We start from the raw sequence: 14,966 nt of genomic DNA on the forward strand, positions 1-14,966 counted from the left end.
TTCCTTTTTTAAATACATCATATTTGAATCCTTCATATAAAATTCCATCACGTCACCAATTTAATAAAAAAAGCTGATATATAAACTAAAATCTGGATTTTAATTTTGTGAACCAGTTGTAAAAGTTATGAACATGTGAGGAGTCGCTTGGCTATTGTGTAAACGTTTTGTTGCCAATTAATTTTATTCATTTATTTTTTTTAAATTATAATGTATTTCCCCTAGAAAAAAATGATTGTAACTTTGCAGGCCTATCCTTTAGCAAGGCGGATTTTGATAAGGATTTTCACTCTGATTTCTGATTGCCTAAAAATGTTTGTCATATCGTCATAGCATATAAATAAAGACTTTTTCCTAGATTATTAAATAGAATCTACACTGTCATTCACTTAACAGCGGTTGCTGTTATTAGAAATTTGCGGAAAAAAATCACGTAATAATTTTTGAAAACTGGAGTGCACTGGAACTGTTTTCTGATCTTTTTCAGAAATGTTAACTATGCGATTTTAGAGTTATAAATCTAAAAACAAAAGTTTTGAAGCTTTTTTTGCAAAAATTATCTATGTCTGGGAATGCTTTGCGATTTTTTTACCGGCGCCGTTTATCGCTCCTTATCGTTGTTGATGCCTTAAAAAGTAGTACAATCTCGACTGGCGATTTTTTTTTTAATATTTTGAATGTGTAGGGAATTCGATTAGATATAACCAGCCCAAAGGTGAAACTTCTTCACTTTTTAAATATGACGTGCATTGAGTAGAGTGACTTTGTCAATGCTAAGAAAAGAGCGCCTCTGCAGAAGACAACCTCCATGGATCACGCGCCCAGTCCACATCATCATTAATTACACTTGGTATGAAATATGAATTACTAAATTTATAATTTTTGTACTTTGCTTGTAACTTAATAGACTACAAATGCATGTTTTTGTTTTTTGTTTTGTTTTTTCTTGATTCAAAATTGTCAGTCATTGAAGTAATGGCCGAGTAATACCTAATAAACGCTAACTTTATAGAATTTAGATAAAAAAAGTAGATATAAAAATTTGAATCAGCCTTTCCAAGAGAAAATATACCAATTATTATAATAATAGAACTATGAACGTCAATCTTTTGAAATTCTTTTCATACTGCGCAATTCATTGCTGGCCGCATCCATATTGGGTAAAAAAATTAATCAAACAGCCTGCTTGAGATAAACGAGAAGCTCCTATGAATTGTCACGTAAGCAGTTGCCACTTTAATAGCAAATCAGCAAATGAAGATAAGATGAAGGTTAAAATTGAAGTATTCAATTTGTTAGATAAAATCCGTTACACATATGAAATATGATAATTAATGCATAAATGCATAGCTCAAGGTTTTTTGGTGTCTTTTGTAAAAAGAATAAAATAAAAGTGAAGATGTATGTAGTTAATTAATACTGTATATTTATCATAATTTTAAGAAGTTCATATACCTAACAACGACTCTCACTTTTCTACACGCATTGAAAAACATTATATTGTTTCAGGAAGCCGCTTTTAATCTTTCCACTTTTTCAAAATTTCCAGAATAGTCTTCTTAAGATGGCTGATTCAAGCAAATTGGATGAACTTGAAAAAAGAGGTTGACTTCAAATTTTCCATTTAAAAAATTGCTGAAAAATTATTTCAACTCGATTTTAGGAATCAGTCCGAATGGACCGGCCAATTTGGGGTATTTCGAAAACAACCAAAATGCAGACGAGTAAAAATTTAACATTGAAAGAAGTAAAGAATATTTTATGAAAGAAATCAAAATTTATTGCAGCGCTTGCGTTTTGGTTGTCAGCTACGAATTTAATGCCACAATGAAACGCAAAGGCAATGAAGTGGACCTTGTAAACTTAAGAAAATCTTTCAAGGACAGAAGGAAATGCCAATACAAAGAACTGGAGTCACCAACAGCTGAATTTTTTCTTGAAATTCTAAAAAACGAGGAAGTATTTCTCAAGCTTTTTGAAATATCATGTAAGAAAATCAAGAAATCAATGCCTTTCCTTTAAACTTATAATTTTTTTAATCTTCTTAGCTGTTCCTTCGGCATTTTTTCTCTTCATCTTGTCGCATGGAACAGAAAACAATGTTATCGTGACAAATTTCAAGGACCAGAACGGAGAATACAAATGCTTTCTTACCACACAAGTGGTGGAGGCAATCAAGAAGTCTCCAAACCTGCGAGAACAACTCAATGTCATTTTCTTTGGGGTAAGAATTCCGTTACAATCCAAAATCGATGGATATATTTATTTATTTTGTTAAAAACAGCCCTGTCGTGGAAAACTTGATGACGAGGCCCATAAAAAGATGAAAAAACCTGAAGATATCAAAAAATTCAAAAACCAAACGTCGAGCAGGGTGACTAACATGCCTGGAGACGGAAATTTCGTCATTGTTTATTCTACCGTCGAAAGTAATGATTTTCAATGTTGAAGGCAATTTAAATAATCTACTAATAAATTATAGCAACTTTGTCCATAAGAGACACAGAAAAAGGCACGTTGTTAGTTAAGGGAATTACCCAGTTGTTGGACAACCTTGAGAATGACGAGCTGTTGGAGGTTTTACTCACTAAATTCCAACATTTAATTCATGGCATGTTAGAATGGGTAGGCCAGACACCCGAGATCAAATACACTCCGCACAGGAAATTTGTGATTCGGTATTAATTTACTAGAAAAATATTATTATATTATAAATATTTTTAATTGATTATTAAATAGAGCTGTAAAAAGAGAAAATGACGGAATATTATGCGAAACCGATGGAAAAGGAAATACAAGGAATGTCTTTGAACCTGAACGATCCGCTTTCTTCCAAAGGTGCAAAGAGAGCGAAAAGGACGTCCATGAAAAATGGGCAATGATTTTCGGTGCTAAGTCTGGCCCATTTGTACAACGCACGGAAAAAGCACTGCATGAAAATTTAGGATTTAGGACCGAAATTCATGAAAACACCTCGAAAGATTTAAACTCAGTTTATGAAAAAAGTTCGTGATTTTTTTGATAATTATATATATGTTTATTTTTAGTCGTTATAATTTTCAGCGCAAGGGGAACAAAGTAAGGTGTTTTGTATTTTGGCCGTATTTTTTGCACCCCTTTTCCTGAACAAGGAGAACGAGGTCTGCGTCCGTATTGGAGAGACTAGTACCAAAATTGGAGACATCGTTTACAAATTCCTAGGACCTGGGAATGAAATGTGGATTGGGAGGCCAAAATTATTCTTCTTCGTGAATGAAACGATTCATTCGGACAATATTTTAACAGTAAGGGGCAATCTTTGATTATCTTACAATTAAATTATTCTTTATTTGCATTCCTACGATAATTTTAAATGAACAATTTCATGACCGAGTTGATTGTTTCAATTTAAAAAGTTAGCTTTTACTCGATTGTTTTAATTATCTTTGGGTCTCACCTAGCCCTTTTTACATTTTTTCCATTTTCTTATTATTTTTACTTAATGATATTTATTGCGATTTATTGATTCAAAATATTGTCCGAGGGCTTATCGGCTGGTGCTCATCCTGACTGATGAGACCGCAAGCGGCCATCAGCTGCTACACTTACGATTAGGGCGCATTATTACACAATATTTTATTATTTTTTTTTTTAAATTTCGGTGGAAAAACAATTTTTATCTTATATTTTACATTATTTTTGTTGTTATAATCTAATTGAATGTATAACGTGTTGCGTTAAGTAAATGTTAATTTTTATTTTTATCATGACACTCTCATTCTGTTTTTAGGATCAAAAGTTTGATATAACGGCCACAAATCATAGCGGAACCTTTATTTGCATATTAAAAAGTAGCGGTAAGACTAAAAATGTGTGAAAATATTTACCATATTAATAAATTGCTTTGCGTAGATTCTGCTGATGAATTGATCCGCCTCTTTAACAATCCCAAGTTAAGGAACGGAACGTCCATTCAAGAGTTAGCTCTCGACCTCATTCGCAAAGAACGCAACAAAAGCGGAGAGATAATTTCCCAAATCGTGTCCACTTTGCCCTTTTTAGTAGATTTACCCATGCGACCAAACACCTTTGTTGCGCCTAGAGTGACAGTAATTTCAAATAACATTTCAGCAACAGATCCAGAGAACGAAATTCACGATGAAGTTCGTGCGAGTTCAAGTGAATCGGGACGTAATAAATCCAAGTTATTGCTAAAACGGCAAGAACTAAACGAGAAACATTTTACATTCAATGAACTGAAACAGGAAATGAAGCGACAATTGTTGGGCTCCGGAAAACAAGATTACTGTGTGTGGCTTTTCTCCTCGCTACCTGGTTCGGGAAAGTCAACAGTTCTCCATGAAATTGCGAGTTCACTAAATAGAGAGCAACCAGACAAAAAGGTCTTCACTGTCCAACTGCAGCAACTATATAGTTATTTTTCCGACGAACCGGAATTAAATATAGTGGAAGTATTATCAAAGGCAGATAAAATGAACCACGATTTGCAACAAATTAAGCAAATAGTGAAAGAGGGCAGAGCAATTGTTTTTCTGGACGGTTTCGATGAAATCTGCCCAAATTACCGAAACCAAGTGCTAGAGCTGATCAAAATTTTCACTGATATTCTGTTGCCACTTGTGATCGCAACGAGGCCCGAAGAAGAGGACACCATTTTAAATTCGTTACAAGGGCTATCAACGAGGAAGATTAAAATAAAACCACTTAAGAGGAAAGATCAACAAAAACTTCTTATGAAGTTGGGAAAGTCGGAGGAAGAATGTGAAGAACTTTTTAAACTGTTTGAGAAGTCCGGAACTTCTGAAATTCTGGCTAACCCGTTCCATTTGACACTAGCATGTGGCACGCAAATAGTATCAATTGGAGGAATATTTGGAATCTACATGCAGGTGATTGAAAGAAAAGTAGAAGAAGCGTTAAAAACTGAAAAAGAGAGAACGGAGCCATCAAAGTGCAAGAAAAATGAACGCATGAAAATTTTAATGGACTTGGCACTAAGATTACTTGTTAATGATAATTGCTCAATTTCTCATCAGCTGACTGATGCTGACATCAATTTAATCAACAACAGCGGCGTCGCATCAATATTAGAAAAGAAGACAATACATTTCGTTCACCAAACATTTGCAGAATTCCTTGTAGCTCTGCGCTTTATCCATGAAATCAAGCGAAAATCTAATTCAGAAATTCCAATATTTCAGAACATTGATCTGAGGCAATGTCGGGTTTTCATCGATAGTTATCTTTCTCAGCAACGCGTCCCTTTTAGAGATAATTTGAAACATTTCCTCAATCGCAGCAAAAATGTTTCTTTTCATAGAATTTTAGCCGAACAACTAAACTACATTGTTGATGAGCTAAAACCTTTATTAAAATCATTGCTCGATTGTAAAGTGAATGAGCGCGATGAAAACGGGAATTCTCTTCTAACTTTGGCAGCATCATTTTCAAGCGCAGAAATGTGTCGATTCTTGGTGGAAAACGGCGCCGATTTGAGTGTTGTAGACAAATTCGGAGACGACTCTTTGCATTTAGCCTGCTTCAGTGGGAAATTGGACACAATCAAGTATTTGTTGGGATTAAATGGCTTCAGCGTAGAAAAAAAAGGCTGGAAAGGAAGAACAGCTCTTCATTGGGCTGCTGCTAAAGGTCACATTGCAGTGGCTGAATTTCTCCTTTCTCAGGGAGCAGACGTCAACACTCGTGATGATGATAATGAGTCGCCTTTAACTTTGGCAGCCTCATTTTCAAGCGCAGAAATGTGTCGATTCTTGGTGGAAAACGGCGCCGATTTGAGTGTTGTAGACAAATTCGGAGACGACTCTTTGCATTTAGCCTGCTTCAGTGGGAAATTGGACACAATCAAGTATTTGTTGGGATTAAATGGCTTCAGCGTAGAAAAAAAAGGCTGGAAAGGAAGAACAGCTCTTCATTGGGCTGCTGCAAAAGGTCACATTGCAGTGGCTGAATTTCTCCTTTCTCAGGGAGCAGACGTCAACACTCGTGATGATGATAATGAGTCGCCTTTAACTTTGGCAGCCTCATTTTCAAGCGCAGAAATGTGTCAGTTTTTAGTGGAAAACGGCGCAGATTTGAGTGCTGTAAACGAAGACGGAAATGACTCTTTGCATTTGGCTTGCCTCAATGGGAAATTGGACAATGTCAAGTATTTGTTGGGACTTAATGGCTTCAGTGTAGAAAAAAAAAACTGGAAAGGAAGAACGGCTCTTCACCTTGCTGCTGCAAAAGGTCACATTGCAGTGGCCGAATTTCTTCTTTCTCAAGGTGCAGAGGTCAACGCTCGTGATGATGATAATGAGACGCCTTTAACTTTGGCAGCCTCATTTTCAGGCGCAGAAATGTGTCAAATCTTGGTGGAAAATGGTGCAGATTTGAGTGCTGTAGACGGTCGCGACTCTTTGAAATTGGCCTGCTTCCTTGGGAAAATGGACAAAATCAAGTATTTTTTGGAATTAAATGGCTTCAGTGTAGAAAAAAAAGGCTGGAAAGGAAGAACGGCTCTTCACCGTGCTGCTGAAAACGGTCAGATTGCTGTGGCTGAATTTCTCCTTTCTCAAGGAGCAGACGTCAACTCTCGTGATGATGCTAATGATTCGCCTTTAACTTTGGCAGCCTCATTTTCAAGCGCAGAAATGTGTCGATTCTTGGTGGAAAACGGCGCATATTTTGGTGGTGTAGACAAAGACGGAAATGACTCTTTGCATTTGGCCTGCCTAAACGGGAAATTGGACAATATCAAGTATTTTTTGGGACTGAATGGCTTCACCGTAGAAACGAAAGATCGATGGGGAAGAACGGCCCTTCACCTTGCTGCTGCAAAAGGTCACATTGCAGTGGCCGAATTTCTTCTTTCTCAAGGTGCAGAGGTCAACGCTCGTGATGATGATAATGAGACGCCTTTAACTTTGGCAGCCTCATTTTCAGGCGCAGAAATGTGTCAATTCTTGGTGGAAAACGGCGCAGATTTGAGTGGTGTAGACGAAGACGGAAATGACTCTTTGCATTTGGCCTGCCTCAATGGGAAATTGGACAATGTCAAGTATTTGTTGGGACTTAATGGCTTCAGTGTAGAAAAAAAAAACTGGAAAGGAAGAACGGCTCTTCACCTTGCTGCTGCAAAAGGTCACATTGCAGTGGCCGAATTTCTTCTTTCTCAAGGAGCAGACGTCAACTCTCGTGATGATGCTATTGAGTCGCCTTCAACTTTGGCAGCCTCATTTTCAGGACTAGAAATGTGTCAACTCTTGGTGGAAAACGGCACAGATTTGAGTGCTGTAGACGAAGACGGAAATGACTCTTTGCATTTGGCCTGCTTCAGTGGGAAATTGGACACAATCAAGTATTTGTTGGGATTAAATGGCTTCAGCGTAGAAAATAAAGGCAGGAATGGTAGAACGGCTCTTCACATTGCTGCTGCTAAAGGTCACATTGCAGTGGCTGAATTTCTCCTTTCTCAAGGAGCAGACGTCAATTCTCGTGATGATGCTAATGATTCGCCTTTAACTTTGGCAGCCTCATTTTCAAGCGCAGAAATGTGTCGATTCTTGGTGGAAAACGGCGCTGATTTGAGTGTTGTAGACAAAGACGGAAATGACTCTTTGCATTTGGCCTGCTTCAGTGGGAAATTGGACAATGTCAAGTATTTGTTGGGATTAAATGGCTTCAGCGTAGAAAAAAAAGGCTGGAAAGGAAGAACAGCTTTTCACCTTGCTGCTGCCAAAGGTCACATAGCAGAGGCTGAATTTCTCCTTTCTCAAGGAGCAGACGTCAACACTCGTGATGATGCTAATGAGTCGCCTTTAACTTTGGCAGCCTCATTTTCAAGCGCAGAAATGTGTCAATTTTTAGTGGAAAACGGCGCAGATTTGAGTGCTGTAAACGAAGACGGAAATGACTCTTTGCATTTGGCCTGCTACAGTGGGAGATTGGATAATGCTAAATTTTGTTTGGATTAAATAGCTTCAGCGTAGAAAATAAAGGCTGGAAAGGAAGAACGCGACCAATGCTAAATATAGTCAAATCTAATGAATCCTGAGCTCAAAACCTGTAATCCCTGATAAAAAAAAAAAATGAAATCAACTTTTTTGCTTGCACGCTGAACACTCTGCTTATTGAAAAGTTACAAATACACAAAGTCGACAGGGACGTACGCAATTTGAGGCGCCATCAAATCTGCTGCGCTCCATTGACATCAGTCGCAGAATGTGATTTCGCCAGGTAATAAAGTTCTTGCCACCATCGACTTCTTGATATCACACAAACGTAATAAAACGGCTTTCCAAACTCATTCCGCATTCATTCCGCCGGGGCGAGGCAAAAACATTTTTCACTTTCTGTAGCAGCTTCTCCGGACGAAGACTTACTTCGTTTGACATTTTTCTCTGCCGTGCAAACAAGAAAAATGGGTCTGAGCGAAAAAATATTAGACCGGCGTGCCAAAAGTGTTGGAAATTGCTGGGCCGGGATAATATTCCGGAGAGCCAAGTTAATTTGAATAAATAATTATGCGGCTCTCGCAGAAAGAAATTGCAGAAACTTGTGCGCTAATGTGCTCATCTCGGGAGCTACTTTTGCGAAAAGTGGAGAACTTGCGCCAATATGAAACAAGAGAACTGAACTTTTTTATAGGTGTAGCAATCTTGGGGCCCGCGAAAAGGAACAAAATATATAAGAGGCGAGAGCAAGTTCTCTCCTTAATTAGCCCAAAGTGTTTGAAAATATCTCGCATCTGCCGACCTGAAGAGTTCTTTCGCAAATGAACAAGATAAAACTACTTCATTTTGGGCGTTTATAAAGAAAAGGAGCTTGTTTGAAATTAGGATTGACTAAATAAAACACAACGTCAAAGGAGCCTCTCATATATTATTGCATGGGCAAGTGAGACGAGTTTAGGCCGCCCTGCTTATATGGTACATTATTGTGTGTCCTGCGCCCCGCGATATTGCGTCTTTGCCCGTCTCCCATGGCTCATTTTCTTCGCCGTCTTTTGAAAAGGCGAGTTTTCAGAGATGCTGAGAAAGCCTCCAGCTTTTATGAGCTGCCGGGCGTGCTCAGATACAAACACACATATTGTTGCTCCGTTTCCACTGGCCCGGTCTTTTCAAAAGCAACCTCCACTCTCGATGAATATTCAAAAGGAGACTGCAATCGATGACGATATTGAAAAATTGAGAAGATATTAAAAAATGAATTACTTGTTACAAAAATTATATCATTGTTAAATATAATAAAATAAATTAAAATCAGTGATATTGCTGAATTCGAAAATTTAAATTATTTTCAAAGGAAAAAAGCTTATTATTATCAAAATAGATGATTTAAGGTGATTAATGTAGCGTCAAATTTTGTTATTTAGGCTTCTTTACGTGATATTCCATTTAAAAATGATGATTTTTCAGAAAGTGAGGTTTAAGGTGATATTTTTGTTGTTGAAAATGATTGATCAAAGATTGAAAGCTCTAAATGGCCAAAGTCAGATGCTGATTTTACTCAAATTGTAGAAATAAAAGTTATTTTAGAATCTACAAAACATGGAAAAAATATTCCTAATTTTTATTTGTGAATTACATATGCTGTGAGCGCAATTCTGTGTTGAAGCCCATTCGGCTGGTAATATTCACGCTGTTTCTCGGCGCACAAGCTGCGTCACACCATTAATCCTCTAAAATGCAAATTACACAAGCACAGCAGTAGGTCTTGCGTCGAGGGTGTTGCATACTTTACGAGTGGGGCTCGCATTAAAATGATAATATTTGTTTCTTTAATTAGTGCTCGGCGGCGCCGTCTCGTGCTGTTGCAACGTCACACATCGCGCTCTCAACCGAAATAAACCCATTCGCTGATGCTCGGTTGAGCATTAATGCATGGCAGGTGCAGCAAAGGGGACGCCAGAATCACATCCTTCAGATTAGAGTTTTGAAAAGCAGGCTCAGATGTAAACATCAGCTTTGCATTTTAACGTCTAGACGACTTCCACTTCACTTTCCGAAACGCTAAGTTTGAAGGTTTTGACAAATGAAAATTGCACTAAAAAGCTTTCGTGCTTGGAAAATGCTCAGAGAACCATTAATGTGGTCACAATTATTAAGTTTGTGAAATAATTTTTGCATTCTTGCTCAAAATTGTTCCTTCAAAAATAGAAAATTTTGCTGCCTGCCAAATTGGTAATGATAAAATAAAAAAAAAATTACTCACAGTACAGCTCGCTGCTGCTCTTCTCCCTTTGTGGAATTTATAACGTATTAATTTTTATGCAGCACCGCATGCAGTGTCTGAATAATTCGAGGCGCCGCGCTCTCGTCTTGCTGGAGGGCTTTGCTGACGAGAGAGTGAAATTCTAAAATGCACTCTGCTGCGCTGCACTGGGGAATGGCATCACTAAGCATGTTGCTACCTCCATTGCAAAGATTATAAAACATAATATAATTTAATGGCCTTCTCCTGTGTCTGACTCTGTGAAAGAGCAAAGCGCTTGCCTATTTTATACAATTTTACAACCGTGCAGAAAAGTAATTTACTATAGTTATTCTCCTTATAAAGAAATCTTATTGATAATTGATATGCAAGACGTCCGTGTTCTTGAAATTTTTGAGCCTGCGGACGTTCCTTCAAATAATTCATTTCATGTGTGAATATTTAATTGAACACGCGTGAAACGCTTGTCTTCCGGGAACATTTATTGAAGTAGTAAATAAATTAAGTCGCAAACGCGGATAGCGGTCGTCGATAATTTCTACTTAAAAGGATATTTCCACATTGGAGCAGCGGATTAAAATTGTTAATAATCCGGCTGATTTTGGTAGAACTGGCAATATTTTCCTTATTTTAACTCATTTAATTTTTATCGAAAGAATTCATAATATACTTTTGTTCCGAGAAGAAAGTTATTCATGAAAAATTTAAAATATTTCATTTATTTATTGAAAAGGATTCAATTAATCAGTTATCACTCGTACAAATAAAATAATTTTTAAGATTTAGAATGGACATATTTGCCCATTTTTTTCATTAATTTTTATAGTGTTTTGGGAGAAAAGAAACAGATATAGACATAATTTGAAATATTAAATTGAATTTATTTGTGATAATTTATCCTTTTTACTTGTTCAATGCGATCATCACAAGGTTATAATTATAAACCAGGACTACATAAAATACAATTATTCAGCATAGCAGCAGAGTACTCTAAAACAGATTTTTGAAGATCAAAACTAAATTAGGGAACTGATGGGCCTTGTAGCCCCCTTTTGAATCAAGAATTGACACATTTCTGCGCTTGAAAATGAGGCTGCCAAAGTTAAAGGTGACACATTAGCATCATCACGAGAGTTGACGTCTGCTCCTTCAGAAAGGAGAAATTCAGCCACTGCAATGTGACCTTTTGCAGCAGCCCAATGAAGAGCCATTTGTACATTTCAATTCCAAGGAGGCATTGTAAGAAAAATTTGTCAATCGGAAAATGAATTTTTGAAATTTAACATTTGTTCTGATGGGAATTTTCTAAAATAATTTTCCTCACTATTAGCCAGACAAAAATTGATGAAAATCACCAAATCACGTTCAAAGCAACCCAATTAAGACGGAAGATAATTTGAATACATTTTACGTGAAGAATTTTTAAGAAAATTCAAATCATGCAACACAGATACGAATCACTTTTTCTTTCCTTTTCGGGGTGTGTTTTAAACAGCGGTGCTGCTGCGAAGGTTTCCAGTCGAAATTAATTAATCATGGAGCTTTCACGCACTCTCTTTTATTCGTATCCGGCAATTTAAGTCTGCGCCCCTCAAGCAAGGCGCGCGCGCGCCAGTCCAATAAATTCACCTAGCGTTCCAATGAACAGCGCGCGAGCGAGCGGCGTTTCCTGCGGTTATAAATCAAGGGATTATGCATACACAGTGCCTAATAAATCTTGCAATACAAGGCGCACGCGGCGGCACTTCTCTGCAATTTGCGTGCCCGAACAAGACGTACGCGACGAGCCTATACTTAGCCGGGCCGACGCAAAAGGGCCCAACTTAAGTCATTAGCAGCACTTCCGGTTGCAAATTAGTTTCAACAAAACTTGCTCGAGCTTATCACCGAAGCTTCCAACACCGCAGTTGCAAAAATTTAATTTCAAACTCTGCGTTTTTCTCCTGCGGCTTGGAAAGAAAAATCGATTTAATTAGAGAAATCGCTCCGGGCGAATCAACTTAATTGAATAAATTCCGAATGGTTGAAGCATTTAATTGACCTTTGTAACTCAATTAGGAAATTGTGTAAATCAAAGACTAATGAAGTTGCACAAACAGCATTTCGGCGAGGTTAATCAATTATCCGGCGTCCCCTCCTCTCTCGGTGCAATTGTCTTTTGAGCCAAGTTAAAACCGAGCCTGCTTTTCGCCACCTCGCCCACGAGAATTACACGGAGCGAGGCCCTTCTTCTTTGACAAACGATCGCAATTAAGCCCCCGATAATAAATCCACCGCACCGGTGCGCGCGCGCTTGTCCAAATTTTTAAAATATGGCCCTCGAGTTTCTCATTATGGCGACGCCGCCGCAGCCACTATCATCGTTATTGCTGCTTGTAAATGTAATTACGGCGAATGTGCCTTGTCTCTCTCTCTCTCTCTGCGTACGTTGGATTAAATTCGTTCCAAAAGCGCCACTTGACGTTTCAAGTTAATGCGAGAACGCGCGCCGCGCCTCTTTCGCTCCATCTCTTCCTTAACCACATCATAATTGCTTTTGAAATTCTCTTATCAAATATATTTGTAAATTGTTTTCGCCACTAAAAGAAATCCATGCTTTTAAATAATTAATATTTGGCTCGCAAACATATCATCAAAATCTAAAGTGTGAAAGAGTTAATAAAATGAATGCTGTTTCCAGTTTTGTTAAAAAATTATATTTTGTATGGAAATTCAAATTTAATTCGGGCTAACTGTTTAATTTGCAAATTATTCAATTTATTTTTGATGTTAATCCTTATTTATATAATATTGAAAGTTTGAATAAAAATTGAAATTAAATGTCACAGTTGTATTTCTCCCAGGGTTTCTGAGCATGAGCTGCTCGCGAGCAAGATTGAGCAAAATTTTGCTCGCGAGCACCATTGAGCACTCCTTTAGTGAGCATGCTCGCGAGCAGATGCTTGCGAGCACCCCAAAAGGGAGCATGCTCGCGAGCAGATATAGGGGAGCACTCCTGAGGTGAGCAGGAGCAGGAGCAGAAATTAGGGAGCACTTTTTAGAAGTGAGCAGGAGCAGGAGCAAAATTAACTAAAAATGCTCGAGATGCTCCTTCTGCTCACATTTGCTTTAAAAATTTTACTACAATAACAGAATTTCATACTAAATCAATACTGTATACTGTGAGATCAACAAAAACCAGTGGAGGACGCTTTAGAATCGCAATGCATTAATCCCTATGCTCTGACGCTCCGCCTACACCCCTTTCAGCCCTGAGTTCGACCTGCTGCACCTTATGTGCTCCTGGCAAACCTTCAGTCCTCTTGTGTCTTTTCCGCTGTACATAATTTAAAAAGAGCTCAATCTCCTGCTTCATATTTATGTGCTCCTGGCAACAATTCGTCTTTTTAAATAATAATGAAATTATTTTATGGTAATAATTTTATTATTTTAATTATATTAAATTTTTATATGGTCTTAATTTGGTATCAAATTGATGTATTTGAATTTTGCTAAATTATTTCGGCGTAATAAATATTCTTTCAGAGTAAATTAAAAACCTACATGCCGAATTTTCATATCAAACATGAGCATGACACTGCTTGGGAGCATATCGCAGGAGCAAAAATTGCTCGGAGCAGCATTGAGCACTCCTTTAGTGAGCATGCTCACGAGCATCTGCTCGCGAGCACCCCAAGAGGGAGCATGCTCGCGAGCAGATGTAGGTGAGCACTCCTGAGGTGAGCAGGAGCAGGAGCAGAAATTAGGGAGCACTTTAGAAGTGAGCAGGAGCAGGAGCAAATTAATTTGAGCACCCGAAAAATTTTGTGCTCAGAAACCCTGATTTCTCCACATTAACGTGTTGAGATTATTTCTTAATTATTTGTGAAGAGTGCATAAAATATCTATCTATACCAACTTTTCCTATTTGAAAAATTTAATTTTGTTTCGATCTTTTTGTAATGTGTGAGATACCGCTTGCTTTCTATTTTGCTCTCAATCCTCAGCAAAACTTTGAGATGTCTCCGTCTCTAAAAAAAACGACCAAATACGGCTGGCACTGACATTCCGTTTTCCTTACCTCTAATTTTCCCTTGAGCAGGTTCGTTCTTCTATTGTTTACAAGTTTATTTGTTTGCAGGAAATTGTTAACGTTTTGCGTTTTCACGCTGCTTTTACTGCTTGAATCACAAGTTAATCCAGGGCTCTGTAGAATAAAATGAAAGAGTTGCTGAGTTTACAGAGACGGCGGAGGATTTGGAGTGCTTTTTCGAGAGCAGAATTTCGCGTCAGAACACATTTGGCGCGGGGTGACAAGGTGCGACTGCGGCTAATTTTAAAAGTGTGTCTCTCTCTCTCTGCTTCGCCCAGTAGTTTGTATTCCCAGCTAGGCCGTGTGCATTAAATTCTGCCCGGCGTGGAGAAAATTTATAAAAGGTGACAGCGGAGCAGGTATTTACGACTTGCGAAAACTTGACACGACGGAAGCCATCCCTCCGCAGCCCTTTTTACTTCCTCAGCAGTACAAAAATCCATTAGTCCCTCAGCAGCTCGACGAAAAGAACAAGCAGAGGCAACTTAAAATAAAATACTCGCTCGCTCTCTCTAGGTTTCCTCGAAACTTTTTCTCCACCGCACAAAATAAAAGAAGAAAAAAGTTGCGAGCAGCCGGCGCGGCGCGCGGACCCAAGCAAGTTTTAAATCGTTTAATTGTTTTATGTGTTTCAAAAGTGGCGCGACAGCAAGTTGCGATCTTGTGATCTTTGCTTTTT

At 38.1% G+C, this 14,966-nt stretch overlaps 1 protein-coding gene across 1 annotated transcript; it reads left to right on the forward strand.

Moving 5' to 3' along the window:
* The first annotated feature begins 721 nt into the window (after positions 1-721).
* Positions 722-14,252, forward strand: LOC132195835 (uncharacterized). Its single transcript, XM_059618072.1, has 11 exons — positions 722-850; positions 1,550-1,604; positions 1,664-1,724; positions 1,788-1,987; positions 2,049-2,224; positions 2,285-2,429; positions 2,483-2,678; positions 2,740-3,005; positions 3,064-3,284; positions 3,770-3,836; positions 3,892-14,252. The coding sequence occupies exons 2-11, from the start codon at positions 1,565-1,567 to the stop codon at positions 7,974-7,976; spliced, it is 5,457 nt and encodes a 1,818-aa protein (XP_059474055.1). The 5' UTR covers positions 722-850; positions 1,550-1,564; the 3' UTR covers positions 7,977-14,252.
* Positions 14,253-14,966: the final 714 nt, after the last annotated feature.

The sequence above is a fragment of the Neocloeon triangulifer genome, unplaced genomic scaffold (assembly GCF_031216515.1).
Source record: "Neocloeon triangulifer isolate White Clay Creek 2 clone unplaced genomic scaffold, ASM3121651v1 ptg000011l, whole genome shotgun sequence".
In the NCBI taxonomy this organism is placed as follows: Eukaryota; Metazoa; Arthropoda; class Insecta; order Ephemeroptera; family Baetidae; genus Neocloeon; species Neocloeon triangulifer.